The sequence below is a fragment of the Mastigoproctus giganteus genome, chromosome 3 (assembly GCF_048544385.1).
Source record: "Mastigoproctus giganteus isolate SK-2022 chromosome 3, ASM4854438v1, whole genome shotgun sequence".
Taxonomy (NCBI): Eukaryota; Metazoa; Arthropoda; class Arachnida; order Uropygi; family Thelyphonidae; genus Mastigoproctus; species Mastigoproctus giganteus.
In genome coordinates, this window is record NC_143577.1 from 54,045,074 (window position 1) to 54,072,598 (window position 27,525).

A 27,525-nucleotide genomic window follows, 5' to 3' on the forward strand; every position below is an offset into this window, starting at 1 on the left:
CACAAAAAAGCAGTCCTTATGATTATTTTGCCTCTCACCTAAGTTTATGCTGTTATCCTTACCTTTCACAGGAGGAGTGCGAGATGATGACAAAGTCAACCGCAAATTAGAAATGTTTCTGTCTGTTAGAATTTTTCTTCTGAGTTTTGGTAACCAACTGATTGAAAATATCCCCATAGATAGATCAAAAAGAAACCTACAGCCTTGATTGTATTATTGCTAAAATTATTTAATTATTAACTCCACTGACTAAGTTGTCATTCTGGACTATAAACAGAACAACAGGACATTTACAGAACACTTTGGACTTTAGCATTTTCTTGCCCAGACATGACTCTCTTAGAGAGGGAAATGGTTGGCTGATAAGTAAGAGTAAGCTGTTTGTTTTTCAAGGAATGAAATGCCTAGGGCAAATCTGTTCTGAGATCATAGATGTGTGAAATCCTCTGTTGCACAAGATTCTCATTGTTTTTATTTATTTCTTCTTGCTGAAATTCTTGTTTTGAAGTAAGATCCTCTGTGACTGCTACTAGACTTCCTTCAAGGCTGCATGGTTGTTGTCCCTGCTCTGTAGTGTGTTTGCAGAATTAATTTTTTTTTCTACCTTGGATCAAAATCTGGTCTTTGAACATATTAAAGTACTTTCAGAATAATAGTGACTCTGTTTTTTGTTGATGGATGTCTCAATTCAGCATTATATAAAAAATGCTTCCTTGAAGGTAGACTTGTGGTAAAATTGGTCTTTAGAGAGGGCTGAAATATCTACATAGTTCCAAATGTATCCACATTGAAGCAAGTGGAAAGCTTGTTTCAATGTGGATACATTCTAGACATGACTGCAGTAATATTCAGACACAGCATGGATTTGTTAAGTGAAAGTCTTGTCTGGCCAATTTGATTGGATACTGTGATGTGGTCACAAAAGAATTGGATGCAAAAAATAATTTTGGATATCATATACTTGGATTTCAGGAAAGCTTTTGATACTGTTGCACATGGAAGATTATTGTGCAAATTGGAGCAATATTGCATTAAGGGCAAAATGCTGCAGTGGATAAAAGGATGGTTGAGTGGGAGAAGACTAGTGGTAATCAATGGACACTGCTCTTATTAGTGGAGTCTTCCCATTGTTCGGTGTTGGCCCCATTGTTGTTTTGTGTGTTTATCAATGATATTGATGAAGGTATATCAGGCTTAATGTCAAAATTTGCATGTGATACAAAGGTTGGCAGTAATGATTGTATGCTACAGCAACAGGATTTAGAAAAGTTGGGCAAATGGGCTGAGAAGTGGCAATTGAAGTTTAATATTGACAAATGCAAAGTACTGCATTTGGGTAGCAGTAACATCAGAGAACTGTACCGACTGTGTGGTACTAAACTAAAGGGTAGTGGAGAATGAAAAAGACCTGGAGTAATTGTGCAGTCAAATATGAAGTTTTCTGAGCAATGCAGACAGGCTGCCAGAACAGCTCATGGGGTCTTGTCATTGAAATACAAGAATTTTGCTAGCAGGGATAAGGAGGTGATTATCCCTTTGTATAAGGCAATGGTCATGCCACACCTTGAGTACTGCATACAGGTCTGGAGTCCTTCTTTTAGGAAGGAGATTGGCGAGGGGAACAAAGGGTTGCTCTTACCAAGAAAAGCTTAAGTTCTGCAAATTGCAGTGTCTGGAGACTAGGCACCTGTGAGGTGATCTGATTGAGGTGTATGAGGCCTTGAATGGTTTGAGTAGGCTCAGTGCTGATTGGATTCTTCCTCTTGCTGAAATTATGAACCTGAGAGGGCATAAACTCAAATTAAGGAAAGACTGTTGAAGAATAGCTGTGCGAAAGTTTGCCTTTAGCCAGTGAGTTGATCGCTGGAACATACTTTTATCTGTTGTTATGGAAGTTGATAGCTTAAATAAATTCAAGGAAGAACCCGGCAAACTTTTGGGGCAAATGGATGGGTGAAATGGGAAGTTTTTTTTGGCTGATGCTGTATAAGCTTGCTTTCTTGTATCATATTTCTCTACTAATGCTAATTTAGAATTTTGTATGTGGCTTTCCACTTGCTTTAATGTGGATACATTTGGATGCCTCAGTCCCCAAGGTACCATAAACAGAAAACAAATAGTCACTTTCAATTTGCAGTATTTCAACATCTTCAAAAACTACTAAATTCTGTTGAAGGTAAAAATCGAAAGGTTACAAGATCTCCAATTGTCCAGAGCAGAGAGTGGACAATAACCATGCAACTCACAAAGTTCAGGGTGTTATTGAAGAGTGCCTTTCTTCAGAACATGGGTACAGGCAAGGCAGAAAAAAAAAATAAATAAAATTTTTAAAAATCCCAGGAAATATTTGCAACAAGCATTCCTTCCATAAACAACAAGAAATTTACTCTACTTTTTTGTCATTCTCAGCCAAATATTCATTGCAATTATATATTTCTTTGTGCTCTTTATGTTCATATAGATCCTATCTTTAAGTTTCTTCAGTCTGATGACAGAATTCCTTATGAGATTTCAGAAACATAGCCACTTAATTTGGTAATTAGAGCAGACTATTAAGGGCAAGAATGTAAAAAAATTTTTCAAGTGGGAAAGGGCTTTATTTAACTTATCGGACTCACTAGATTACAAATTTAAGTTTGTTCACTGGGGTTTGAATTTCAAATGGTTCTACTGCCAAAATATGTTGCTGTGATTTCAAATATGACTTAGATTTTTTTCTATCGCATCCAAATACATCACAGTTTAAGAAATAAAAAAAGTATTGTTTTTTATGAAAGTACATAACTTTATTGTATTTAGTAATGACAAATTGATAGGATTACATTTTCATATATCAAAAAATATGTAAATACTAACAAGTATTAATCAAAATTCTGAAGCATTCATTAATCAGACCTTCGTATCTTTGTTTGAAAAGAACGTTTAATTGTTTTTCTTTTATGTACTGTGCCAAGTTTCTCTCTTTTTAAACGCCAGCAGTAGTCGGACAGCATGCTTGTATTCCACGTTCCCTGGTACCTCTGCTCCATTTCCTTTATGTCCTGATGGAATCTCTCTCCTTGTTCTTTGCTAATCTGTGCAAGATTTTCAGAAAAAAAATCAAGATGGGCATGCAAAAAGTGAATTTTAATGCTCATATTGCAACCTTTGAACCCATTCAACCTAAATTGTGAAGCTTTTTGAGCATATTTTGAACAATTTTTCTCATTATCCTGAGATTTATGATTTCCAAGAAAGTTTTCCATTACACTTTTAACAGCAATTCAGGCTTCCCTTTCAACGTCAGTCATAGTAGTTTCAAACTGACCGTCTAAAACCAATTTTCTAATTTGAGGACCAATGAAGATGCCCTCCTTAAGTTTTGCATCAGATAAACTGGGAAATTTACTGCAAAGGTACTTAAAGCAGTTGCCATCCTTATTTAATGCTTTAACAAATTGCTTCATTGTGCCTAACTTGATATGCAGTGGAGGTAAAAGTATTTTATCTGGCTTCACCAAACTTTCGTGCACGATATTTTTTGACCCCGGTGTGTAAGATTGTGCCTCCGAGGCCATTGCTTCTTTGTCCAGTGCAGCACTTTAGCTCTGCTATCCCATTCACAAATAAAGCATGGCATTTTAGTGTACCCGCCCTGTTGCCCCAACAACATACATAACACTTTTAAGTCTCCACATAGTTGCCATTCGTGATCTTGATATTTAATTTTCCCCAGAAGCAACTTTAGATTATCATAAGTTTCTTTTAAGTAGACTGAGTGAGAAACTGGTACAGATGTGTACTTATCTCCATTATACAAGAGAACAGCTTTTAAATTAGTCTTAGAAGAGTCTATAAATGGTCTCCATTCACTAGGAACATATGATGGAGCTCCTAAGGCACTTATTAAACCAGCCATATCACTGCAATATACAAGAGGACCTTCTTGTGAAAAATACTGTATAAACTCCCTTTCACGATTTCTGTACCAGGAAAATGATGTACCTGGAGCAAGTAAGTTCTTTGCTTGAAGTCTGGATCCCAGAATTTCAGCAGCATACTTTGGAAGGCCTAAGTCCCTTACTAAATTGTTCAGTTCGACTTGCGCGAATTGCTGTGGCGTTAAAATATTTTCTGGTTGATAACATTCCTCTTTAGCTTCTGCTTCGGTGGAAGAAGATGTGGACTCGAAAGTTTCTGGTGGAGGTTTTACAAGCAGATCAGGTCAGTGCAGAACCGGTCTTATGGCTGACGGTAGATTTGGATATTTGATGTCCTTTTTATTTTTTGAATTGTAACCTTTGATGTCACACACAAAAGTAACATTCGGCATGGCTTACTGGCTCGCACCACACCATGAGAATAGCAAATGGCAAGCACACCTTTTTTCCTTAACTCCATTTTCTAAGATGTTTGACAAATGTATGGCGTACTTTATGCAGTGCCTACGATTTATCCTTATCGCCTAGTTTTATGTCAAAGTGTGCATAATACAATTTTTTTACAAAATCGGTAATATTTTTCCTCTGCTTTACAAGAACAAAACAACCACATATGTAACAAAATATGTTGGGACTGTTTATACACTTTCTGGTTGCCATACTAAAAGAAAGAAAACACACAGTGAGAGCTCACGACGGTTTTTACAGGAGTACTGTGACCACATAAGGGATGTGCCACTTATATAGGCTCTGTGGTTGAGTGGACTGTACAAACAAGTGAGTGCATGCTCAGACAAGTTTAACCCCTAATTACACACAGGAGTCTCCCAGACTCCACTTGGAAAATAAAATTCTGGGAATCACAGATGGGCCAGAAGAGCGGGGGTGGAGGGCCGTCTACCTTCCTGGGTCTAGGTCGGTTACCTTGCAGTGTAGTTATGGGTTAAACATGCACAATCTGTTGTATTTGAGGCAAATATTTGATACTGATTACAAATATAGGGGTATAAAACTTGTAAACCATTGCAGAAACTATAGTTATGTACACATTTGCGTATAATACCTAGGTAATATTTTGTTAATGAATTGTGAAAAATCTTTACGTGATAGAAACAAATGGACTTCAGTTTAATAATCAGTAAACATGCATAAATAACTGCCACATACTTTTACTCAAACCCCAGATACACTGTAAACCAGTGAATTATCAATTTGTTGTAATGGTCATTCTTTATGCTTAGTAAGTTCCTAATTATGAGTATTTACTGTACATTTTTTAATTATCATTTTTTAAACATATCTCTGGATTAACCAGCTTGTTCCATTGTCCCATTAGGCGCCTCCGTAGCCAGGTGGGAAGGAGCAGCAGTGCGTAGCACACGCTTCTTGATTAGACCGGGGTTCGAGCCCGTCACCACCAAATACGGAGGATGCGGAAAGGTCAGGAATGACCACCGCATATTCACGGAGCAATATGGCCTTAGTTGCTAATGCTCCTAAAAACCAAATAACAACCATTGTCCCATTATCCCATTGATACTTGGTTAGTCCATACAATATAAATTCTGGTCGTGTATTGCAGGTTTCGTTAAAAGGTTCTACCCAAAAGTTACGAGAATGGTCACATATCAGTGCCATTGATAAAGGTGCAATTTCTTTTTTCCAGCTGGGCATGATAAATTATACTTTCTTAGTAATTTCTCTTGTCTCGAACCATTCTACGTTGTATTAATCATAGTGTGAATTGAATCTGTTTGGTAAAAAGCTGTGTACTGTACTTTGAGTTTTTTTTTAATGAGCAATTCAAGTGAACAGAGTTTGCATAAAGTTGTTCTGTTATAGCTTTGCAAAACAATTTGCCCTACATATCTGGCATTTTCTGTTTAAGAAACAAATGCTTGGCACTCTGTTGCTTTTACTCTCTGGACTTTACTTTCTGAAATTTTACTTTGTTTACTTTTTTATTAACAAAGATGAAATTAAAGCTCGGCATGAAGAAATTTGCCAATGTTTTGGCAAGTCATCAAAAATTGCATTAGGTGCTTCACAGTATTACAAAAATATGATTTCAGTCATTTTTTCAACAATAGCAGAATTGTTGTACTCCTTTGGACTTAATGTTGCTTGTTATGTCCCAAGGGGGTATCACTTTTTACAAGACATGATGTAAAATTAGGTAAGTTAAATGGATCCTTTTTTAAATACACTCTCATAACTTTAGAACATTATACACTAAAGCATCTTATTGTAAATGATTTTGGAGTTTCCTTTTATTACTGTTATGCTGGAATAATATGTATATTTTCTTATTTTTTTTAATACTGATGTTATATGGAATTCTTTATTTTTTTTTCAAAGATTTATTTCATTTTTTTTTTTTTTTTCAGCCTGCTTTGTGGACAGTGTGGCAAAAACCAAATAACCAGTGGGCATTTGTTCGCAGTTTAATTCTGTGTGCCTTTGGATCTTTCTTATTTGGCTGGCATGTTCATGAAAAAGCAATCCTTATGATTATTTTGCCTCTCACGTAAGTTTATGGTGTTATTCTTACCTTATCACAGGAGAAGGAGTGAAAGATGATGACTAGGTCGACTACAAATTAGAACTGTTACTGTCTTTTAATTACCATAGATGTTATGATAATCAGTGGGCTATCCTGACATTCGCAATACAACCTTTCAAGTTAAAATAAACAGGCAGTGAAGCCACATGAATATGCTCATTACATATGCTGGTATGAGTTGGTAAAATTGCACTTTAGCTAGAACACACTGTTTGAAAAGAAGGTTTTGTAGGTCCATCCCAAGCCATATAATAAACTGATAATGTATTTGCCATGTGGTTCAAGTAAGCCCTTGGCTTTTGCTATACCAGCAAAATAAAATTTAAAAAATATATAATAAAAATAAAACCCTTCTTACATATTTCACTCGTCATGTAGGTGCCGAGCCTGCTGACCTTTGAAGATTCCCAAACTGTCAGTCTCAACTTTTCCCAACAATTCCCAAACTGTGAACCCATTGAGGTAACTTATTCCAGTAATTTACAACTCAGTTGGCTAAGCAGAAAATTTTCCTAAATCTGGTCTATACCATTACCTCTCCAATTTGAATATATGTCTCCTAGTTCTAACATCATTCATAACTTTTAAATCACCATGATTCATTTTAATATTCTCTCCTGTAGACCGCAGTGAAATCGCCTGCTCCCAAGGTACCTAGCTACTAAGCTCTGTAGCCTGCATATTCAACCTACCTTCATATGTCTTAGCAATAAATAAACTCATACACCAACCATAAGAATAAGTATTTTACTGTAACTGAAAATTTACAAATTAAAATAAATAAAATTACTACACTATGTATTTACAAAAACTGATATTATAATAAATTAAATTATGTACATTGTGAAAACATTAAAACGGTAATAAAATCCTTGCAATAAAATATGCTAAAATAAACCGAATTAAAAGCGATAAAAACAATAAGAAACCTGGAGCTTTCGGAAGCATCGGCTTCCTTCCTCAGCAGTAACAAAACTTCCTGCAACACTTCCTTATATAACAGGCTCACGGTAGTTATACACATGGTTCAGTCGGCGGATGGTCTGAACTGGAAGCGGAAACAGCTCGAGAGTGTGCCAAGCAAAACCGTTCATCCGTACTTAGGACAATGGTTTCAAACAGAGGATGCATACGCATACCTCTGTCCCTATTCATGATATTGTTGTCGGATGAACTGATTCGTAAGCTCTCGAGCCATTTACAGTCCCAGAACCCATGCGCTCGATCCACAATAACCACATCCTCTGGGGAGATTTGATGCTGCCTCTCCCAAAAATGCTCAGCCACAGCAGACTTGTTGTAATCAGCGGTTTTTATAGCATTTGCATGCTCCCCCAGATGATCCTTGAGCTGTCGTTTTGTCTCACCCACATAACATTCCCCACAATCCGGGCAATTTATCCTGTATACCACTCCACTACTCAGGTCCTTTGCTATTGGGCCTTTTACTTGGGACACAACTGTGTGCAACCTCCGCCCGGGAAGTTGCACACAGTGTGTTTTATAACCACGCAAATTCTCGCTACATGCTCAGTAACACCTGCATAGTAAGGAATGTATGCGGTAGCCACAGGAACAAACGGTTCCTGACAGTTGGACTCTATTCCTCTACTAAATCTGTCTGTGATCCTCTGGGGGTATCCGCGTTTTCTAAGGTCTGCTGTGACTTGTCTAATTTCACATACTTTGTCCTCAGAGTGCAGTACAGTGTGACTCTGCTCTATCTAGTAGAGCTTTTACCACACTATTCTTATGTTGTCCAGCCTGTGCTGAACTATAATGGGTGTACTGGCCTCTGCACATAGGTTTTTTATACACTGAAGTTTTGAGCCTAGGGCCTATCCTAGAGACCAGTACATCCAAGAATGGAATGGAAGGGTATCTCCTGTCTCCATCTCTGAGGTAAATTGTATAAATTGGGAGAAGCTATTAAGCCAATGGAGTGCATCATCCTCTTCATTATTGTGGATCGAGCGCATGGGTTCTGGGACTGTAAATGGCTCGAGAGCTTACGAATCAGTTCATCCGACAACAATATCATGAATAGGGACAGAGGTATGCGTATGCATCCTCTGTTTGAAACCATTGTCCTAAGTACGGATGAACGGTTTTGCTTGGCACACTCTCGAGCTGTTTCCGCTTCCAGTTCAGACCATCCGCCGACTGAACCATGTGTATAACTACCGTGAGCCTGTTATATAAGGAAGTGTTGCAGGAAGTTTTGTTACTGCTGAGGAAGGAAGCCGATGCTTCCGAAAGCTCCAGGTTTCTTATTGTTTTTATCGCTTTTAATTCGGTTTATTTTAGCATATTTTATTGCAAGGATTTTATTACCGTTTTAATGTTTTCACAATGTACATAATTTAATTTATTATAATATCAGTTTTTGTAAATACATAGTGTAGTAATTTTATTTATTTTAATTTGTAAATTTTCAGTTACAGTAAAATACGTATTCTTATGGTTGGTGTATGAGTTTATTTATTGCTAAGATATGAATTTGCCCAACCTCAGAGGCCTTTTTCAGGATTCCTTCATATGGGGGGCTTTTTGCCAATTTCACCAAGTGTGTCATCTGTTTTTTTAGGCCTTTTCAAGAAACTCTGTCTTCTTTAGGGGTTGTCTCTCTATATTTGGGTACAGTAAGATCCCTAATACAAGTAAATATCCTATAAGTCATAAATAGGACACCATGGCCCTTCTTATTGCCTGTCTGCACTGCATGGAGAATTTTGTCTACTTGGGTACTCCCCCCCCCCTAAATCTCTCTCCTCCTGTACTGTCTTTAACTCTACTCTTCCTAATGTATAAGTCATTTTGGGATTGCTATTTCCCAAGTGCAAAATATTGCATTTTTCACCATTAAACCATAGCGGTTAGGAAGTACAGGTGTTTAGCACATTATCATGTACAGCTTAAATACATACTATGAAAATAATGTATGGCCTTCCACCCAGTATCCATAAATTTCAACACAGAAAAACTGAATAATCATTCACTTTAATAAGTTGATGCATAATGAGTCATCTTAACAGAGGTGTCATTTAACAGTATAAATTGTCCACGTCAGTGTGGAATCCTAAGCTAATCCGGCTAAGTTTCAAAACAGCCAAATATTTTTATTGGGTGAATAGGAAGTTAAATATTACAAAATATAAGATTAATTTACAAGGTCAAGTTTTAACTGCATTATTAGAACACAAGTAAAATTAAGTTAATAATTCTAATCAACATTTTTTGACTTAATTTTATTAGTTTTCACTTCATTCTACATGTTAGTACTATAGTTAAAAACTCAACCTTGTAATTTAATCTCATTATATTTTGATGTTTTTAACCTCCCCTGTAGACCTGATGACAAGTTTCAGTTTTGTCTTGAAACATAGCTAAATAGTATTAAGATTACATATCAAGGTGGTCAGTTTGTATTGTATAATGTTTTAATAAATACCTTGATTCATCTGTGTAGCTTAGCAGTGTTTTTATTTCTTTAATTAATTCTGTTAAAATTCGCGTGCTGTCAAAAATGAGAGTAAAATTAATTGGAATCCCCCCCCCCAAATTTGGAACTTTCAGTACTACTGCACTCTTTAGTGTGGAGCATAATCTTAGTCGAATTTTTGGCTCTTAATTTTGAAGGAGTGGACACTTTGGTCGACACACCGATAATCTGGCCATATTGATTCATGGTAGCTTCTAGTGAGAAATCGAGGCTAGAACATCAAATATTTTATGCAGGCCCTTAGAATGGAGTAAAAGTAGAAATTGGAAATATCCAGTAATAAGCATCAACATGCTGCTTAAGGGCTGCCTAAGTATGGACATAATCCACTGGTGGGGTGCTGGGAATTTACTCTGGGATATGTTTCTTGAGTGAAGTATTTGGGATTGCACTTAGAAAGTGCTTAGAAATATTACTTTTTTACTGAACATGTAAAAAAACTTAAGAATGCTATCAATCTCCTGTATGCCAAATGCAGAAGAGTTGTTAGGGTGTATTGCAGAATCATAGGAAGAGCTTTAAAAATTCTATACGAATGCTTATTTGTCCCAATCCTATCCTATGCTTTTGGGATTTTGGGACTCTGTTATAAGAACACCTGCTTGCTGTGCAGAGATTAAATCTTCTGAGTGAGGGAGTAATTTAAAAGAATTTAAAGAAATAACAACACTTTTAAAGTGTGATAGATTGTACTTCTTATTTTATTATTTTTGTGACTAGAGTTTTTAAGAGAAGAAATGAGTTGATAAGGGAAATACAGCAGGCCCCCGTTATAACGCGGTTCGCTTTACGCTGATTCGCTATAACGCTGTTCTTATATTATAACCTGTATCTGACTATAACGCTGTCACAGATCACTATAACGCTCTTTTACAGATTACATTTTTGACATATTTAACAAAATCGTTTCATTTGATGGAGTCGATAGCTTGAAAATGAATAGCAAAACAGCATTAAAACGTTTCCCACGCCGACTTGAGCAATTTTCCCACGCTCAGTGAAATTTTCTCTCGCGCTAATTTAAGTACAGTCACTTGTTACGTAGTTCCGAGATCAACATTTTAAAAAATGATCAAATATATTGCTTGTAATATTTGCGTTATATGCATTTATCCGAAGTCTAGTTAGTCATCACTCAGTACAGTATTAGACATCGTGCGTAACGGACAGTTTACTTGAACATTGTATCATAATTAATTCAACCAACGCAGTTATATTTTCGAAGAGCTAATAATGACCGACAGGAATGAAAATGCAACAACGTCTGGGCGCAGTACGAAGACTATAAATGTAAGAAAAAGACTGAATTTGAAAATTAAATTAGACGTTTTGAAGCGAATCGATTCCGGTCAACGACAAGCGGGTGTGTGCCATAATTTAGGACTCACAAATTTAACTGTAAGAACAATTATGAAAAAATAAAGAATTAATTTTAGCAGCGGGAAAGATAGCTGTTCCACTGCAAGCAACTAGGACTAGACCGGCTATTAGGATTGAAATGGAAAGACTAATTTTTTTGAAGATAATATTCCAATGCAGAATTCAGTTAAGTTAAATATTAAAAAAAGAGAGAGAGAGAGAAAGAGATTAGCCAATACGATGATCTGAAGAAAACTCGCCTAAAAAAAAAAAATGTGGAACCATTTAAAACTGGTAGAATAGATTTAAAATCCTGGGAGAAGCCGCTAGTGCAGATTAAGGAGCCGAAACTTTCAAAAAAGAACTTGTTAAAATTATTGAAGAGGGGTATTATGTGTTATACTTCTCAACAAGTTTTTAACATAGATGAAGCAGGACTTTTGTGGAAACGAATGCCTAAAAGAAGTTTCATATTGAAAGAACAAAAAACATGCCAAGTTTCAAAGCGGCGAAGGATCGGTTGACTTTATTGTTGGGTGGTAACGCTGCGGGCCATTTAAAATTAATACCCCTTTTAGTTTATTTGGAAGAGGGCCAAAGTTCAACTCAAAATCCACACATTTTTCATGATTAAATTCATCCATTAAATTAAATCAATTAAATTCATTATTTTAATTGGAATTTTGTTTACTTTTCAGACGCAAGTAGTTACCACATAATTATACGTATGTAATGCAGAATATTTTATATGTGCAAATATTTGAATATTAAATATTTTGACCGACATTTGTGCATCTTTTCATTACCGTTTATTATTGATTAGGAAATATCCTATGGCACCGACCGCAGCTCACAAATACATATGTTACCTTATGGGAAAGCGGCGCTCGCTTAGCGCGGATTCACTTTGCGCTCTGTTTTTCCGGAACGAATGATCAGCGTTAAGCGGGGGTCACCTGTACTAGATTTCCCTTATCAACATACAAGTAATGAGTGTCGAAGCCATTGAGCTTTCATAGAGAATGCTATAAAAATTTAAAATTGGGAGGACAGTAACTTCCATTCTCACAACAATTTGGCTTAAAATTTTGGATCTTTACTAGCTTCACAGTATCTGTTGCTGCACACAATCATGAGAAAAAGAAGATGCAGATTTACTAAACATATAATAATTAGTTGTAAGTAAACACACACACAGTAATTCAGAATTAGTATTTAAGGGTTCACTTATAATAATGCAATAAAACAGGTATTAACAGTCAGATTATTCAAAGAAATGGGTGAAAATACTTACAAAGCATATTTTTTTATGAACTTTAAATTATATAATGTAAAATTACACTTTGTTTTTATAACAGCAAACTTTTTAAATAAAATAAAGATTTGAATCAAAAATAATTTATAATTATTTTTTCTGCATTACTAAACAGTAAATTCTTGGCATTAACTTTTTTCCCTAAGTTTATAATGAAATATCTATCCATATTTTGAAAATTGAATGTTGAATCATTGACTTCATTAAGTATGCCAAAGAGAGAAAGAGAGTTTAAATAAATTTTCTTTTTTCCATGTAGGCCTTTAGCTGTTAAATACTGCAATGATGCAAAAATATTTGTGTTTCTGGCACCTGTAGCTCATTTTTCTCTTTTTCCTCTTCTTTTCAAAGAAGCAGGTAAGTTACAACTAATTAAAAATATTTGAGAATTTAAAGCATTGTGCTAAAGTATAGCACAATGCTTTAAATGTTGTGGAGTTAAATGCATCATGAGAATTCTTAATATTTATTGAAGCTGGAATAGTAGCAATTGTATAATGTTGATTCCTGTAACTTATGTTTTCATTTTTAATGTACTCTTGTAGTAATTTATGAAAAATCAAAAAAGGTAATGTTTCAGAGAGGTAAATGTAGAAAGTGTGAAAAAAATTAAATTCCAAGAATAACACTAAAAAAGGAATTTGTGTCAGAATGAAAATGAAAAATGTTGTTAGAGAATTGTTAGAGCTTCCTCCTTGATAACAATACCAGTTTTGAATGTAAAGGTGTCTATTTAGAAATAATTTAAATGAGATAAGATTAATTATAATTTATTGAAAATATAGCATTACTTTGTCATGTCAGTACTGATTTTTATGTATGAGGTGATCAGTAAGTATTTATGCTCACCTAGAAATATTTGCTTTAGAGATTTGATATTGTATATGTATACAATACTATTTAAGTGTCATAAGTTAATGTATATTTATTTTTTGTTTTCCTAGACCCATTGGTTACAGAACTAGAGCCATGAATATAGTGAGAAATGGTATGCTGGAGAAGGTTGAGGTCCAATCCATTATAAAATTTCTTCATTTGCAACACAAAGAAGCAAAATAAATCCATGAGGAAATGAACTGTATATGGGGATGATTGCCCACCATGCAAGACTGAAAAATTGGAAAATAAAGTTCAATATGGGCAAAGCAGTATGCACAAAATGACCTAAGACAGGGCTGGATTTAGGTATTGCAGGGCCCCTAAGCACAAAATTTTTTGCCCCCCCCCCAAGTTTAATTTTTAAAAATCTAAAAAATACACTTATTATTATCTCTTTATATATAATAAATATAAATACATATGCGACAAAGAAAAAAATTACTTAAAGTTAAAAATATATATTATATTTCCGATTTAAATACATTCATTCACATCAAAAACATCAAAATCATTTTTTCCGGGGCCCCTAAGCTACTGCTTATTTTACTTATATGTAAATTCGGCCCTGACCTAAGAGAAGAAAGACCCATCTCAGCTACAGATCCTACTATTGCTGCTAAAGTAGACCAGCTAGTCCTTGAAGACAGATGTGTCACATTCTGTAATCATTATAACAGTGAAAATTCCATCCTCATTCATTTTACTTCTTTCACCTTTCAGAGGTTTATACACACCTTGGTCAAGTCTCCTCTACAATGTCTAGTTTCCAAGCCCTGTAGCCCACATAATTGAAATGTTTTCTTCATATGGATGCCATTTTTCTGATCTCACCAGATGTATTGCTTGTCTTCGGAGCTCAAAAAAGGTCAATATTTTTTTTAGCATTAGCATGAGTAGAGGCATTTGATGCAAGAAAGCAAGCTTATGCAGCATCAGCCAAAAAAAAAAAAAAAAAAAAAAACACTTCCACTTCACCCCTCTGTTCGTTCAAAATACCTGTCCAGCTGAGCCTTAAACTTATGTAGGCTATCAACTTCCACAACAAGGGATGGGTGAGTATGAGCTTGGCAAACCCAGGGTCCTGAGCTGGATATCATCATTCTTCTCTTTCTTGCTTTCTTGGTGATTCCCTTCTACTTCTGACTCCTTCTCTCAGGGTAACACGGGAATTTTTTTTTTTTTTTTTTGGCTGGTGCAGCATAAGCCTCAGGCTTCCTTGCACCTTAAGGCTAATAATAATAATAATAAAAAGTCTGTTCCACCAACCAACCACCCGCTGGCTAAAGGCAAATTTCCACACGTCTATCCTACATCTGTCTTTCCTCAATTTGAATTTATGCCCTCTCAGGTGATTATTCTGAGCAAGAGGAAGAATCCAATCAGCACTGAGCCTACTCAAACCATTCAAGGCCTTATACACCTCAATCAGATCACCTTGCAGGTGCCTAGTCTCCAGACACTGTAATTTGCAAAACTTAAGCCTTTCTTTGTAAGATCACCCCTTTGTTCCATTCACTAATCTTGTTGCCCTTCTCTGTACTCGTTCCAGCAGAATAATCACCTCCTTATCCCTGCTAGAAAAAAATCCTGTATATCATTGACAATACACCATGAGCTACTCTTGCCGCCCGTCTGCACTGCTCAGAAAACTTCATATCTGTCTGCACAATTACCCCCAGGTCCTTTTCATTCTCTACCACTGTCAGTGTAGTACCACAGAGTTGATAGTTACTCTGGGGTTACTGTTTCCCATGTGTAATACTTTACATTTGTCAATGTTAAACTTCATTTGCCACCTCTCAGCCCATCTGCTCAACCTTTCCAGATCCTGTTGCAGCAGCATAGCGGCAGTAGTGTCCTTGACAACCCTGCCAACCTTCGTATCGTCTGCAAACTTGGACATTAAGCTTGATATACCATCATCAGTATCATTTATAAATACAGAAAACAATAATGGACCCAACACTGAACCCTGAGGGACTCCACTAATAACATTAGTCCACGATGAGCAATGTCCATTGATTACCACTCTGTCTTCTCCCCCTCAACCACCCCTTTATCCATAGCAGCAATTTGCCTCCAATGCCACACTGCTCCAATTTGTGCAGCAGTCTTCCATGTGCAACAGTATCAAAAGCTTTTCTAAGATCCAAGTCTATAATATCAAAGTTATTCCCTGCATCCAGTTCTTTTGTGACTGCATCATAGTATCCAATCAAATTGGTCAGGCAAGACTTCCCCTTAACAAAACCATGCTGTATCTGAGCTATAACTGAAGTCTTGTCTAGATGATCCTGCAGTGCTTCTTTAACCAGTGCCTCCATTAATTTTCCTGGAACAGAAGTTAAACTCACAGGTCTATAATTACTTGTGTCAGCCTTTGATCCTCCTTTGTGAATTGGGATCACATTTCACATCTCCAGTCTGTGGGTACCTCCCCTGAGTCCAAGGAAGCTCTCATAATTATGGCTAAGGGTTTGCTTACTTCCTTTGGACCCGACTCCAAACCCTCCTTTAATATAACTGGATAGATCCCATCCACCCCAGGTGCCTTTCTTGTGTTTATCTTCAACAATTTCCCCTCCACCTTACTCTCAGTTATTACAAGATTCTCTAGCTTACTGCCAGAGTTGAATACACCTCTGGCATTCCCCTTGCTGAATAACTCCTCATGTGTGAATGTCGATGCAAAATATTCATTTAGTTTGTTAGCTACCTGAGCAGGATCACCAACAGTTGACCCATCGATATCAAGTGGACCAATCTGATTCATCTCCTTCCTTCTAGAGTTTACATAAGTAAAGAACTCTTTGCTGTTTTTCTTTGCATCGCTTGCCAAAGATTTCTCGTAATCTGCCTTCGCCTGCCTAACCTCCTTTGTAACTTGGTTACAAATCAACTTGTATCTATCATAGGCTTCTGTGTCACGTGTTAATTTGTATGTATCCCATGCATTTTTCTTCTCTGCCATCTGTCTCATTAGCTCATCTGACATCCATTTAGGCCTAAACCTTGAACAATATTTCTTAGTTCGTATGTAAAGCCTAGTAGCTTCCAAGATAAGTTCTTTGAATGCTTCCCATTTTGAATTTGCTGTTGGTAACATCATCAGTTGGTCCCACTGTATAGAATTTAAATACTGTCTCAGTCCATTGTAGTCGCCTTTACCCCTAATGGTAGTTACCTCTTTGAGTGAATCCCACTTCAGCACACTGTGATCACTGCCACCTAGTGGTTCATTTATCTGCAGATCCTTAATGCATGAAGAATCACTACTGATAATGAAATCAAGAGTATTACTCCCTCTAGTTGCCTCCCAAACATGCTGATGTAGAAAACAATCATCCAATAAATCCACAAAAGCCTTGCTAGGGTGTGTGACCAGCCCCCAAATTCCAGTCAATATCTGGGAAATTAAATCCCCCATTATAAGACTCTCTGATTTACTGGCCTATTCTATTTCCCTGTACAGTTTCTTATTATACTCATCAGAGTCGTTAGGCCTATAGCACACTCCTACTCTCAATTTTGATCTCCCAATGCTTATGTCACACCAAACTGACTCGACACTGCACTGTCCAGCGATGTCGACTGGCTTCACTTCCTTGGATTTTATGTATTTCTTAACTAATAGCATAACCCCTCCTCCCTTCCTATCCTGTCTATTCTTTCTGTAGACGTTGTACTCTCCAAATTCCAGTTCTGCATTCCTTATATCTGTGTGACACCACGTCTCTGATATCCCAACAATATCTGCCTTTGATGTTTTGAGCAATACCTCAAATTCATCAAATTTATTTACTAAACTCCTAGCATTGGTGTACACACAAGTATACATGCACCTGTTTCTATTCTTAACTACCCTAACACAACCCATGTGTTTACTTGTACCGCAATGACTCCCAGCAGTCTCTGAAATATCCTGCATCTTGTTTTTCAGGCTTCTGCTCATTCCAATAGAAGCAGTGCAAGAATCACTTTCACCTCTGCCAGTGGCTACTGTTAATCTATTAGTCTTTGTCTCCCCCCAAGCTAGCAGTTTTCTGACCCACCTAACACTGCCTCGATAGCATCAGCAAATATTCTTGCACCCTTTCTATTTAAATATATCCCATCCCTGTAGAAGCAGTCTCTCCCGTTAACAAGTAAACAAGTAGGTGTGGTCTCTATCTTGAACACAGTACCTCAAGTGATCTTACATTTGCCTCCCTGTTTCTACAGGCAAATTCTCAATAAATCATTGATAGGATGCCTTGGGCCTTCCTTGCCTCCTGTCTACACTGCTTAAAGAACAACTTTATTGTAACTCCCAATTCCCTTTCTTCTCTACTGCTTTTAGTTCAAACCCACCAAGTGTATAAGGAATTTTGGCATTACTATTCCCCAAGTGTAAGACCTTGTTTGCTGCTGCTACTTTTTTGACAATCCCTGAAATCTGTCTAAGTCAACCTGAAGATCTGCTTGGCACTGATCATTAACTACTCTGCCAATCTTGATGCCATCTGCAAATACTGACATCACACTCTCTATCCCTTCATTATTTAGGCATTCATGAACCATGATAACAGATATAGTGTTACTGCTTTGCATTATTTTTGCATTGCAGCTGAATTATTTAAATTATTACATAAAAGACACCATAATGATATTGTAAAAAGCTGAAATATTTCTCTGTCCTATAGTGGCTTTTTTTTTTTTTTTTTTTTTTTTTCATTTCATTTCAAAGTTAACCTCTGTGCCTGAACGTTGCCTGTGCCAAAGGTGCATCCACGTTAAAGACCCATTCTTGAAATAATGCTCAACATCAGAATTTAAAAACTTCTTGTCTCCAGTCACTGTCAAATTCAATTTGATCATAGTGACCAAGATGCTGCCCCTAACTACTGGGAGATGGATCATTACTATCTATTTGAAGTGAATAATTTATATTTAAAATCCTATTTACATATTTACAAACAGGCCTTTGTGATGCTTGAACAAGGGAGTGGCTGCCACTCTCGGCCTACCAATGTCTACTCCACTTCCCTCATGCACTCTAGTTCACATATGTATATACTAAAACTAGTACACATAAAATCCATTATTTAAAATTAAAATTCTATGTATATATAAAATCCCACATACAATATATGTATATCGGCACCACGCTTTCCTTGCTATACACAAAACATAATCACCTCTGCATTCTAATATTAAACGCATGTCTAACAAACTGTAAAAATGCAATGTAATTCTTCTTAGAAGCAAAAATTCCATCTGGATGCCATTCCTTTATCTCTAAAGCAGTCATCAATTCAACTCTATATCGCTCATACCTCACAGCTCCTGGTTGTATGCTCAACATTCTCATTTGCACCACATGCACAAAGTGCTGACTCTTCCATTTCTAGTTGACATAGTCTTTCCTTTAGCCCATGTCCAGTTATCTGGTGGCATGTACCCCCAATTCAGGCCATCTTCTATTCTTTTCATTATCGTGGCATCTGGCAGAAAGGCATAGGTGACCCTCCCTTTGTCAGAACTGCTCCCTCACTCCTGTCATACCTGCCCTAGCTCAGTATTTATTCTTTTCATCTCCAGTTTCTTATTCCTGCCATATATCTTATTTCTGTTTGGACATGCTACTATACCCATAACTTCTGTGCATATATTCTTAACAGTTGCATATTCAAGGTATTTGGCAACAACTACTAGTTCTGCAGGCAGTCTACCAGCTAGAACAGTGAGAGTCTCCATTGGAAAGTCCTGCAGGCTCGGGTCACCACCAGAAGAGCAAGTTTCTGAGCTGCAATTAATTGGCACTTGATTGACCCAATTGGACCCTGAATCCTCATACTCCTGGGGCAAATTTAACTGTTGGTTCAAATATACATTTATATAGCAGATCGAGGGACCTCCCCCTCACACCCCACTCGCATATGATAATCCTTATCATAGAGTATAGCACTAATTTTTCCTCATATATATTTCATGTGGGGGAGAAAGGTACTATAGTGGCAGTGGAAACTTTGATTAAAGCTTATTTGGGATCTGAAAAGTTATCAGCTACCCTTGCTAAAGTTTCAGATGATGATTCAGATGAAGCTTCTGAGTGCAATTTGCTTAGCAAGTTGGTAGAAGATAATGGTAAGGAAATTCCTGGCTCATTGCCACTCTATAATAAAGTATTTTAAATGATAGCAAATACCATGAGACTAAGGCAGTCACATCACCCCCGTTGGATGAAAAGCCTGGTTCAGTGGACACTGTCCATTATTTCTGAAGTCTGTTAAAGTGATGGTGGGTTTACTATATATCTCTTATTGTGAAATCCTGCACAAGTTACCTCACTCTTATTCTTGAATAAGAAACATTTTCCACAAAGAGAAGAAATGTATTGTTATAGCCACGAAGTTCAATTAATGTGAAGGTTAGTGTTGCATCAATTTTGTATGTAGTCAAATTATTATGTAGAGCAAATTGTTATTGTTATTGTTATTTTTGGTTTTTAGGAGCATCAGCAATTATGGCCATATTGCTCCGGGATATGCGGTGGTCATTCGCTGACCTGTCCGCATCCTCCGTATTTGGTGGTGACGGGCTCGAACCTGTAGAGCAAATAGTGAAGTGTTTTATACAAACTCTATTACTTAAAATAATTTGGCTACATAGAGAAATGATACAAAGCACTAACCTCGTTAGTTATACTTTTTGAAATTTGAGACTCTAATAGCCCTAAATTATGCAGATCAACTAGATGCTTGATTCAGCATTCTGTGGTGAAATTGTGAGAGTTGTTTTTGTGAGAGTTTCTTGCCATGTTTATTATTATCAAATTTATGTAAGTTAGCTTTGAAAATTTTCCAAAAAACTTTGATATGGTTTAATAATCTAAAAGAATTTAAAAGTTTTATGATTTTGTGTACCCCACCAATACAGTTGTACAGGAATTTGCACTTTATAAGTTTTATTAAAGCAATGGAAATAATTATCATTTATTATTATGTAAATATTATTAGTACAGATTTCGAGAGATATTGACCAGAGAAATTTGTTCATTATGAAAATAAATAAAACTAGCCTCTGTTTTTTTAAAAAAATAGAAGCGGTTAGCAATATTCAGTGATCAGAGAACTTATCAAAGAATACTGTTAAAATTACACTAAAAATAAAACTACGTATATTTGTCTGATTGAGAATGATTAGAAATATCCTAAGTTATATAATAACATGGCACTTTTACAATACCATTAAAAATGAAATCTTGTGCATATGTTGGTTCTGGGTAATGTATGTTATTTCTCTTCACAGATATTTGTAATTATAAATAGCCCTAGTTGTATCTATTAAAATTTTGGATTTTAATGTTATTGGTTTATTATTAAACACTGTTTCTGATTTCCATCAGAAGAAATTAAAAATAAAAAACGTTTTAAAAATTTTAAATTTTAAATTCACTAAGCATATTTCAACTGAAGGATGTTTCATTTTTGTTTTCAGAAACTCCAATTAAAATCCTTTTGCTGTTGCTGCATACTGTTTATTCTTTTAATGTATTGGGCCAGCTGTATAGGTATGTTTTGTTATTTTTTACATTATATGATATTTCTGTTATCTTTTTAATTTTGCTGATTAAATTTCAGTGAGATTTACATTACATGTAGCTCATTGATCACATAAATAAAAATAAATAAATGCTCTTTATTGTACAATGAGATAGATTTGAACAGTACTGTTTTACAAACCTCTCGTGACCAGAAGGCCATGGTTTTTGTTTTTGTTATTTGGTTTTTAGGAGCATTAGCAACTAAGGCCATATTGCTCCGGGAATATGCGCTGGTCATTCTCTGACCTTTCCGCATCCTCCGTATTTGGTGGTGACGGGATCGAACCCCGGCCTAATCAAGAAGCGTGTGTTACGCACTGCTGCTCCTTCCCACCTGGCTACGGAGGCGCGAAGGCCATGGGTTAACAATGTAAAGTATATACACCAATAAGCCAAAACATTGACCACCTACCTAATATGATGTTGTTCCTCCACGTGCTGTCAAAACAGCTCGTACCCAGTGAGGCATGAACGATACAAGCTTTCTAAATGTGTCTTGTGGCATCTGGTACCAACATGTAACCAGCAGATCCTTTAACTCCTGTAAGGTCCATGGTTGAGATGCTGCAGATTGGAGTTGTTCCAACACAAACCACAGATGCTCGATGTGATTGATGTCTGGGGAATTTGGAGGCCAGGGCAATACCCAGAAGTCTTCCTCATGTTCCACGAACCAGTCTCGAACAGTCTGGGTGGTGTGGCCTGCCGCATTATCCTGCTGAAAGATGGCACTGCCAGAGGGAAAGACTGTTGCCACGAATCAATCCTTTGATTATAGATTTCGTGTGCTATGAATGTTGTATTTATTGAGGTTATTATTATTTTTGTCCTTATATTATTTCTCTTTAATTGAGGGATTCCACTCCGTGACAGGTACTGCTACTAAGTACACAAGGTGGTCATTATGTCTGGTGTTACTATTGGTTGAGGAACTCTCTACAGGTTTGAGGATTGCAACTTTCTGGAGTTCCTTGTAGGTGTTCTCTGGGAGACCTATTGGTTCTAGGCTGTTATGTAGGGTCTTTGGCACCATATCGGTGGTTGACACTTTGATCGGGATGGCCGTTACTTGTTGTATATGCCACATCTCTTTGATCACCCGTCTTAGGTTCATGTATTTACTGATATTTTCCTCGTGAGTTCTGTGGAGGTTGCCAGTGTTGGGCACTGCTATGTCAATCAGATAGGTAGCCATTTCCTTCTTGTCGACAAGGGTTATGCCCGGTCTGTTGTACGGGATTGTTCTCTGTTATTATGGCGTGGTCCCAGTACAGCTTATGAGTTGGGGTCTCTAGGACTGCCTAGGGTTTGTATTTGTAATACGGTACACTTTCTGTGATGAACTAGTATATCCTCGCTAGCTTCTGATGTATTTACTTGGTTAGTTGGGTCTATGAGTGTAGAGCGTCTGGGTGATTACCTTGTATGCTGTGGTGATATGTTGGATTGTTTCTGAGGCCAGGTGGCCTCATTGACATGTGTCGTCTGACACTCTGGGCTCCTTGGCAATGTATTTTCTATAGTTTCTGGTACTGATTACCTGGTCTTGGATGGCTAGCATAAATCCTTCAGTCTTGGAGAAGAGCTTCCCACCCATGAACCATTCATCTGAAGCCATTTTATCTGTGATCTTGATGGAGATTATTGAAGTATCTACCGTGGAGTGTCTTCTTTGCCCATCTTTCTAATTTTGTGCTGTTTGGGCGGGTGGGGACTCTTGTTTAGTTTGAGTGGGTATGTCGCTTGTCTGTCTTCCTTGTGGCCTGGTAGAGTGCTGCTGTGTTTTTGTGGAAGTAACCCTTCAGGTTAGCTATCACTGTTTTCTGTTGCTCGATGAGGTCTATCAGGGTCCCTTCCTCCTTCTTTCCGAGCTATTATCAATCTCTACAGCTAACTTCGAGTGGTTTTGATGGCTATTGGTCATCATTATCCATATATTTTTCATCTTGTTGTTTGTTGTTGTTTGGTTTTTAGGAGCATTAGCAACTAAGGCCATATTGCTCCGGAATATGCGGTGGTCATTCCCTGACCTTTCCGCATCCTCCATATTTGGTGGTGACGGGCTCGAACCCCGGTCTAATCAAGAAGCATGTGGTACGCACTGCTGCTCCTTCCCACCTGGCTACGGAGACGCCATATATATATTTTTCATCTTATCCTCGGTATTAGTCCAATCTGTGATCCTGAAGGAGTATGTTAGCACTGGGAACAGCATAGGTGTTTATGGTTAACTGTGTTCCCTCCATTCAGCTTTGCTTTGAGCAGACTTCTGACTCTCTAATGGTATTTTTCAGTCAGGCAGGCTTTCATTTCCTTTTACTGTAACTGCTGAGCCTGCGTCATCCTCATGTATTTGTTGGTCTTCCCCCATCATGGCTTCAATCTCTTTACCAGTCCGCAGCTGGTAGTTTTGCCCAACCAAATTCCATCCTGATATCGTTGCTGAATTATTCGGTGACCCAGAATAGTTGCTTCTCAGTTGCCATGTAGAGCTTGATGGCATTCATATACATCAGGTGGGAGAAGGTGTACAGGTCTTTTCCTTCCTTCTTTGAGGTTATATCCATTTTCTGCTGTTCAGCATGGTGAATAGTGGGTTGAGTGCTAGACAGACCCACAGTGGGCTGAGAACATCTCCCTGAAAGATTCCTCTCCTGATGGAGGTCGGTGTGGTTGTGATGTTCTCAACCTTAATGGTGGTACTCTGTTTCACCATGGTTGTTTCTAGGAAGTTTGTCACTGACAGATTGATTTCGTAAATCTTCAGCATCTCTATTAACCAGCTATGAGGCATGGAGTTGAGGCCTTGTGGTAATCAATGTAGGTGGTGTGCAGGTTGGGGCACTTGTAGACTTGCTCTATGACTGTGGCATTATGGTTAATTGCTCCTTGCATCCTTTCTGCTGTTTGGCCATTATGTTCTGGCTCTCCAAATGGTCTGATATCTTCTTGGTTATGGAACTGGTCAGGATCTTGTACATTGTTGGGAGACAAGTGATTCGCCTGTATTTCTCCAGGTTTCATGTATCTTGGTCTTTAGCCTTCAGATGCGATTTCTTGAGTGAGAAACCCTGGGATTTTCTCTGGGTGCCTTATCATTCAGGTGAACTTCTCTTCTAGGTGCTTGTGTGTGCAAGTGAGCTATTATTATTATTATACTACAGCACAAGTCATGGTCTGTGGGCTGATGTCTTCTTGGAACAGTTCATCACCCTGCAGAAAAATGAAAGGACCCATGTATTTCACAAAACATTCCCCATGCAAGAATACCACTGACAGGAAACTGTGCATGGGGCAGAATACACTCAAGATCCACATTGCTATGTTGGCTTTCTTCCACATCCTCATCTTTCCAGTGCTCTATTGGCCATTTTCATCATTTCTCTGATACTGCTGTAGATGGCTTTGTCTGCTCTGCTTACATACAGAAGGTGTGTAGACAGCTATATAGCTCAAGTGCATAGACCTAGTTTCTTGAACTATATGATGTGCTAGTGTAAATGGTGTCGTTCTGAAGATTTTTGGTAATTTTGCATTGTGGGCAAAACATCTGCATCCTTACAATTGTAATTGTTCTTCTTATTGTTTATTTTGTACCACAGTAGCCAAAATTTGAAGATCCTAGATGCTGTTTGTATTTAGGATCTTCAGACTTTGCAAGAGGACTTCACTGTAACACAAATTCCTATAATCATGCTCCTTGTAAGGTTGCTATTGTCATTTACCTTTTCATGAACATTTCGTGAAAAGGCAAATGACAATGAAAGGCAAGTGACATACCTAAAAAATCTAAATGACTCTGTTGAGGCAATACAGTTCTTATAAGTGTCAGACCCACATGACCCTGCACATTAGATTGTTTCATTTGCCTATGAGAAGTGGATCCATAAATATTGTAATTCTTGATTTTTCTAATAAATTGATAATGCTGTTATACAAATACACTTACTACAAAGTAGAAATCACATCTTGTTTCATTGCAATGTCTGTTGCTGGATAACATTTACATTTAAAAAATATTAACATTTTAAAAATATTAATATATTTAAATAAAAATATTAACATTTAAAAAATATTTGATATCTATTAAAATTTAAAGTGAATGTTAACTTCTTCAATTTCTTTATAGGCATCAGAAAGAAAGTGTGAAGGGTTCCTTTCCACTGCTGAATTACAGAGAAAGTCTGTATCTCTTGGGATTAGTTGTCCTTCAGTTATTCTACAGCTTTGGAAACAAATTGCTTGGATTAGAAGAAAAACTTCCCTTTCTTCCACTGATGCTCATTTCTACGTATTGTGCTGTTGGAGTTGCATATGCTTGGATAAAACTGTACTTTCAGACAGTTAGTTACTGATCTTCAGTAGTTAAAACTAAGAAGACAGTAAAATAGCAATGTTAATTGCAAAGTTCGAGATTCATGGTGGTGTTTTCAAAAGTGATCTCGTAAAATGTTAGAACAAATAATTAAAAAAAAAAGGAACTGGATGCTTTGTTACTCTAGTCTCTGATGAGAGTGAAACCTGTGTGTATTTAAGGATATTTTGTTCATACGTTGTAATAAACAGTTTTTAATCATAAACATGTGAATATGGGTAAGTTCCAATGTTGAATTTACTTATATCAAAAATTAGCAGCTGCAACTTGACAAGTTTTTTATTTTTAGAAATTATATAAAGTCCTAAGCAGAATAAAATGAGTGTGCCAGGAATTTTCTACCCGTGAAAAAGATTTATAAACGATAATAGATTTATAATATATATTTTAAAAATTTAGATTTTTTGAAAAAAAATTTAATCAGATATTTATCGTATAAATGAAAATTTACATATTGGCCCTTGTGGCTGTCACAGTGGTTATAATTGCCTTCCCCCCACTCCATGGGGAAAAAGAGCATGGATTTGAATCAAATCTCAAAGAAAGGAACTGTTATAGGCTTTTTTCACATTGTGGCAAATTTAGCAATCTGCTACAATGTGAAACTCAGGTTTTCATCAAGAAAAATGCCAGACTACCATAGAATACATGAAAGTTATACACAATATATTGTTGCCTTGGTGCAAATTTAAAATCCCCTTGCACAAGTGTTATTAAAAGTTGTGTGGGTAGAGGTAAACTAGCCAATGGAGAAATAATTGTTTTCCATTATTATCTTTATATCCATAACTTTTAATTTTACACTAGAAAATTTGATGGTAAGCAAACCCTGCTATGGGACAAAGTGCAAATGCTTAGCAAGATCACATTCATCTGAATGTACTACCAGAAGACTATAAGAAGAATTGCATAAGTATGTACTGAAATGCTATTACTCTCATAGAGGTTAAATTTGTGTGATTTTTCACAGACCCTCTAAAATTCAGACTGCCTTTCTTTTTCCTTCTTTTTAATGTATGCATTTTATTTATGCGGAATGAAGATTTTCCATAAACAAGAATTTAATGATACAATTTTAAATCCCTTCAGAATGGTTTTGCATTTAGTTAAAAAAAAAAAAAAAAAAGAATTAAAATATTCAAAATGCAAATGAAAATGTAAGATATTTTTATTGTTAAATAATGCCCTTAAAGGAAATTTTAGTAAACAGTGATGGCAGTACCGAGCTTTTCCTTACCTTTCAGTATCACAAAAATACATGGATTAGGGAATCATACTCTCAGTTGTAAATGTTTATATAAAAAAGTGAAGTTAAGAGTGTTTCATTTTTGTATCACTAACAAGAAAAGAAAAGACATAAGCAAATATTGAAATTCATAACATAAAATGTGCTATTTACAAAGCTGGAATGAAATAAATGTACAAGTACAATAGTGAGTGCATGAAAAATGCTATTAAATGATGTGTTGTTATTTTAGATGGAATCAAAGATAAAGTGTATCAAAATATGTTAAACAGTACTAGCAGAAAATGAAATAGCAACAGAATTTAAGGACTGGATGTGTAGGTGAATTGTAAAGTGAATCAAAAGAAGAATAAAGTAATAAAATAAATAAATTACATGAAGGCAAAAGTTACCTATGTACTAATTCTGATGAAGAATTCCAAAACTATTTTTATGCTGTCAGAAAAATGACATAAAGCAACAGCAATATGAGAAGACTGATTAAACAGAACTTTTTTGATCTATTCAAAATAGATAATACAAATGGAGTGGTATTGTGTACATCTAATTAAATTAAAAGATTATTGTGTAAAAAGTCTTAATTATTTTGTGTTCTATTTGATTTGAACTCTGTATTCATTTTGGTTTAAATATAAACATTTTCATAAAATTTCATTTTCTTTGTCATTCTTAATAATATCTAAATTAACATATGCTGCTATATTTTCAATAAGTTTGTTTGATTTTCATTAACTCTGACTTAAAAAATTTACATGTAATAATATTCTTTAATTTCGGCTAT

At 36.4% G+C, this 27,525-nt stretch overlaps 1 protein-coding gene across 1 annotated transcript in view; it reads left to right on the forward strand.

The window, feature by feature from the left end:
* The window catches only part of xit (ALG6/ALG8 family glucosyltransferase xit), a 104,592-nt gene extending 78,923 nt beyond the window's left edge, over positions 1–25,669 (forward strand). Inside the window, exons 5-8 of the mRNA XM_090369983.1 lie at positions 6,308–6,447; positions 12,919–13,016; positions 21,018–21,090; positions 25,253–25,669. Coding sequence (XP_090226109.1) covers positions 6,308–6,447; positions 12,919–13,016; positions 21,018–21,090; positions 25,253–25,478 — 537 coding nt within the window. The 3' untranslated portion in view covers positions 25,479–25,669. The remainder of the gene's footprint in view (positions 1–6,307; positions 6,448–12,918; positions 13,017–21,017; positions 21,091–25,252) is intronic.
* The last annotated feature ends 1,856 nt before the right edge of the window (positions 25,670–27,525 follow it).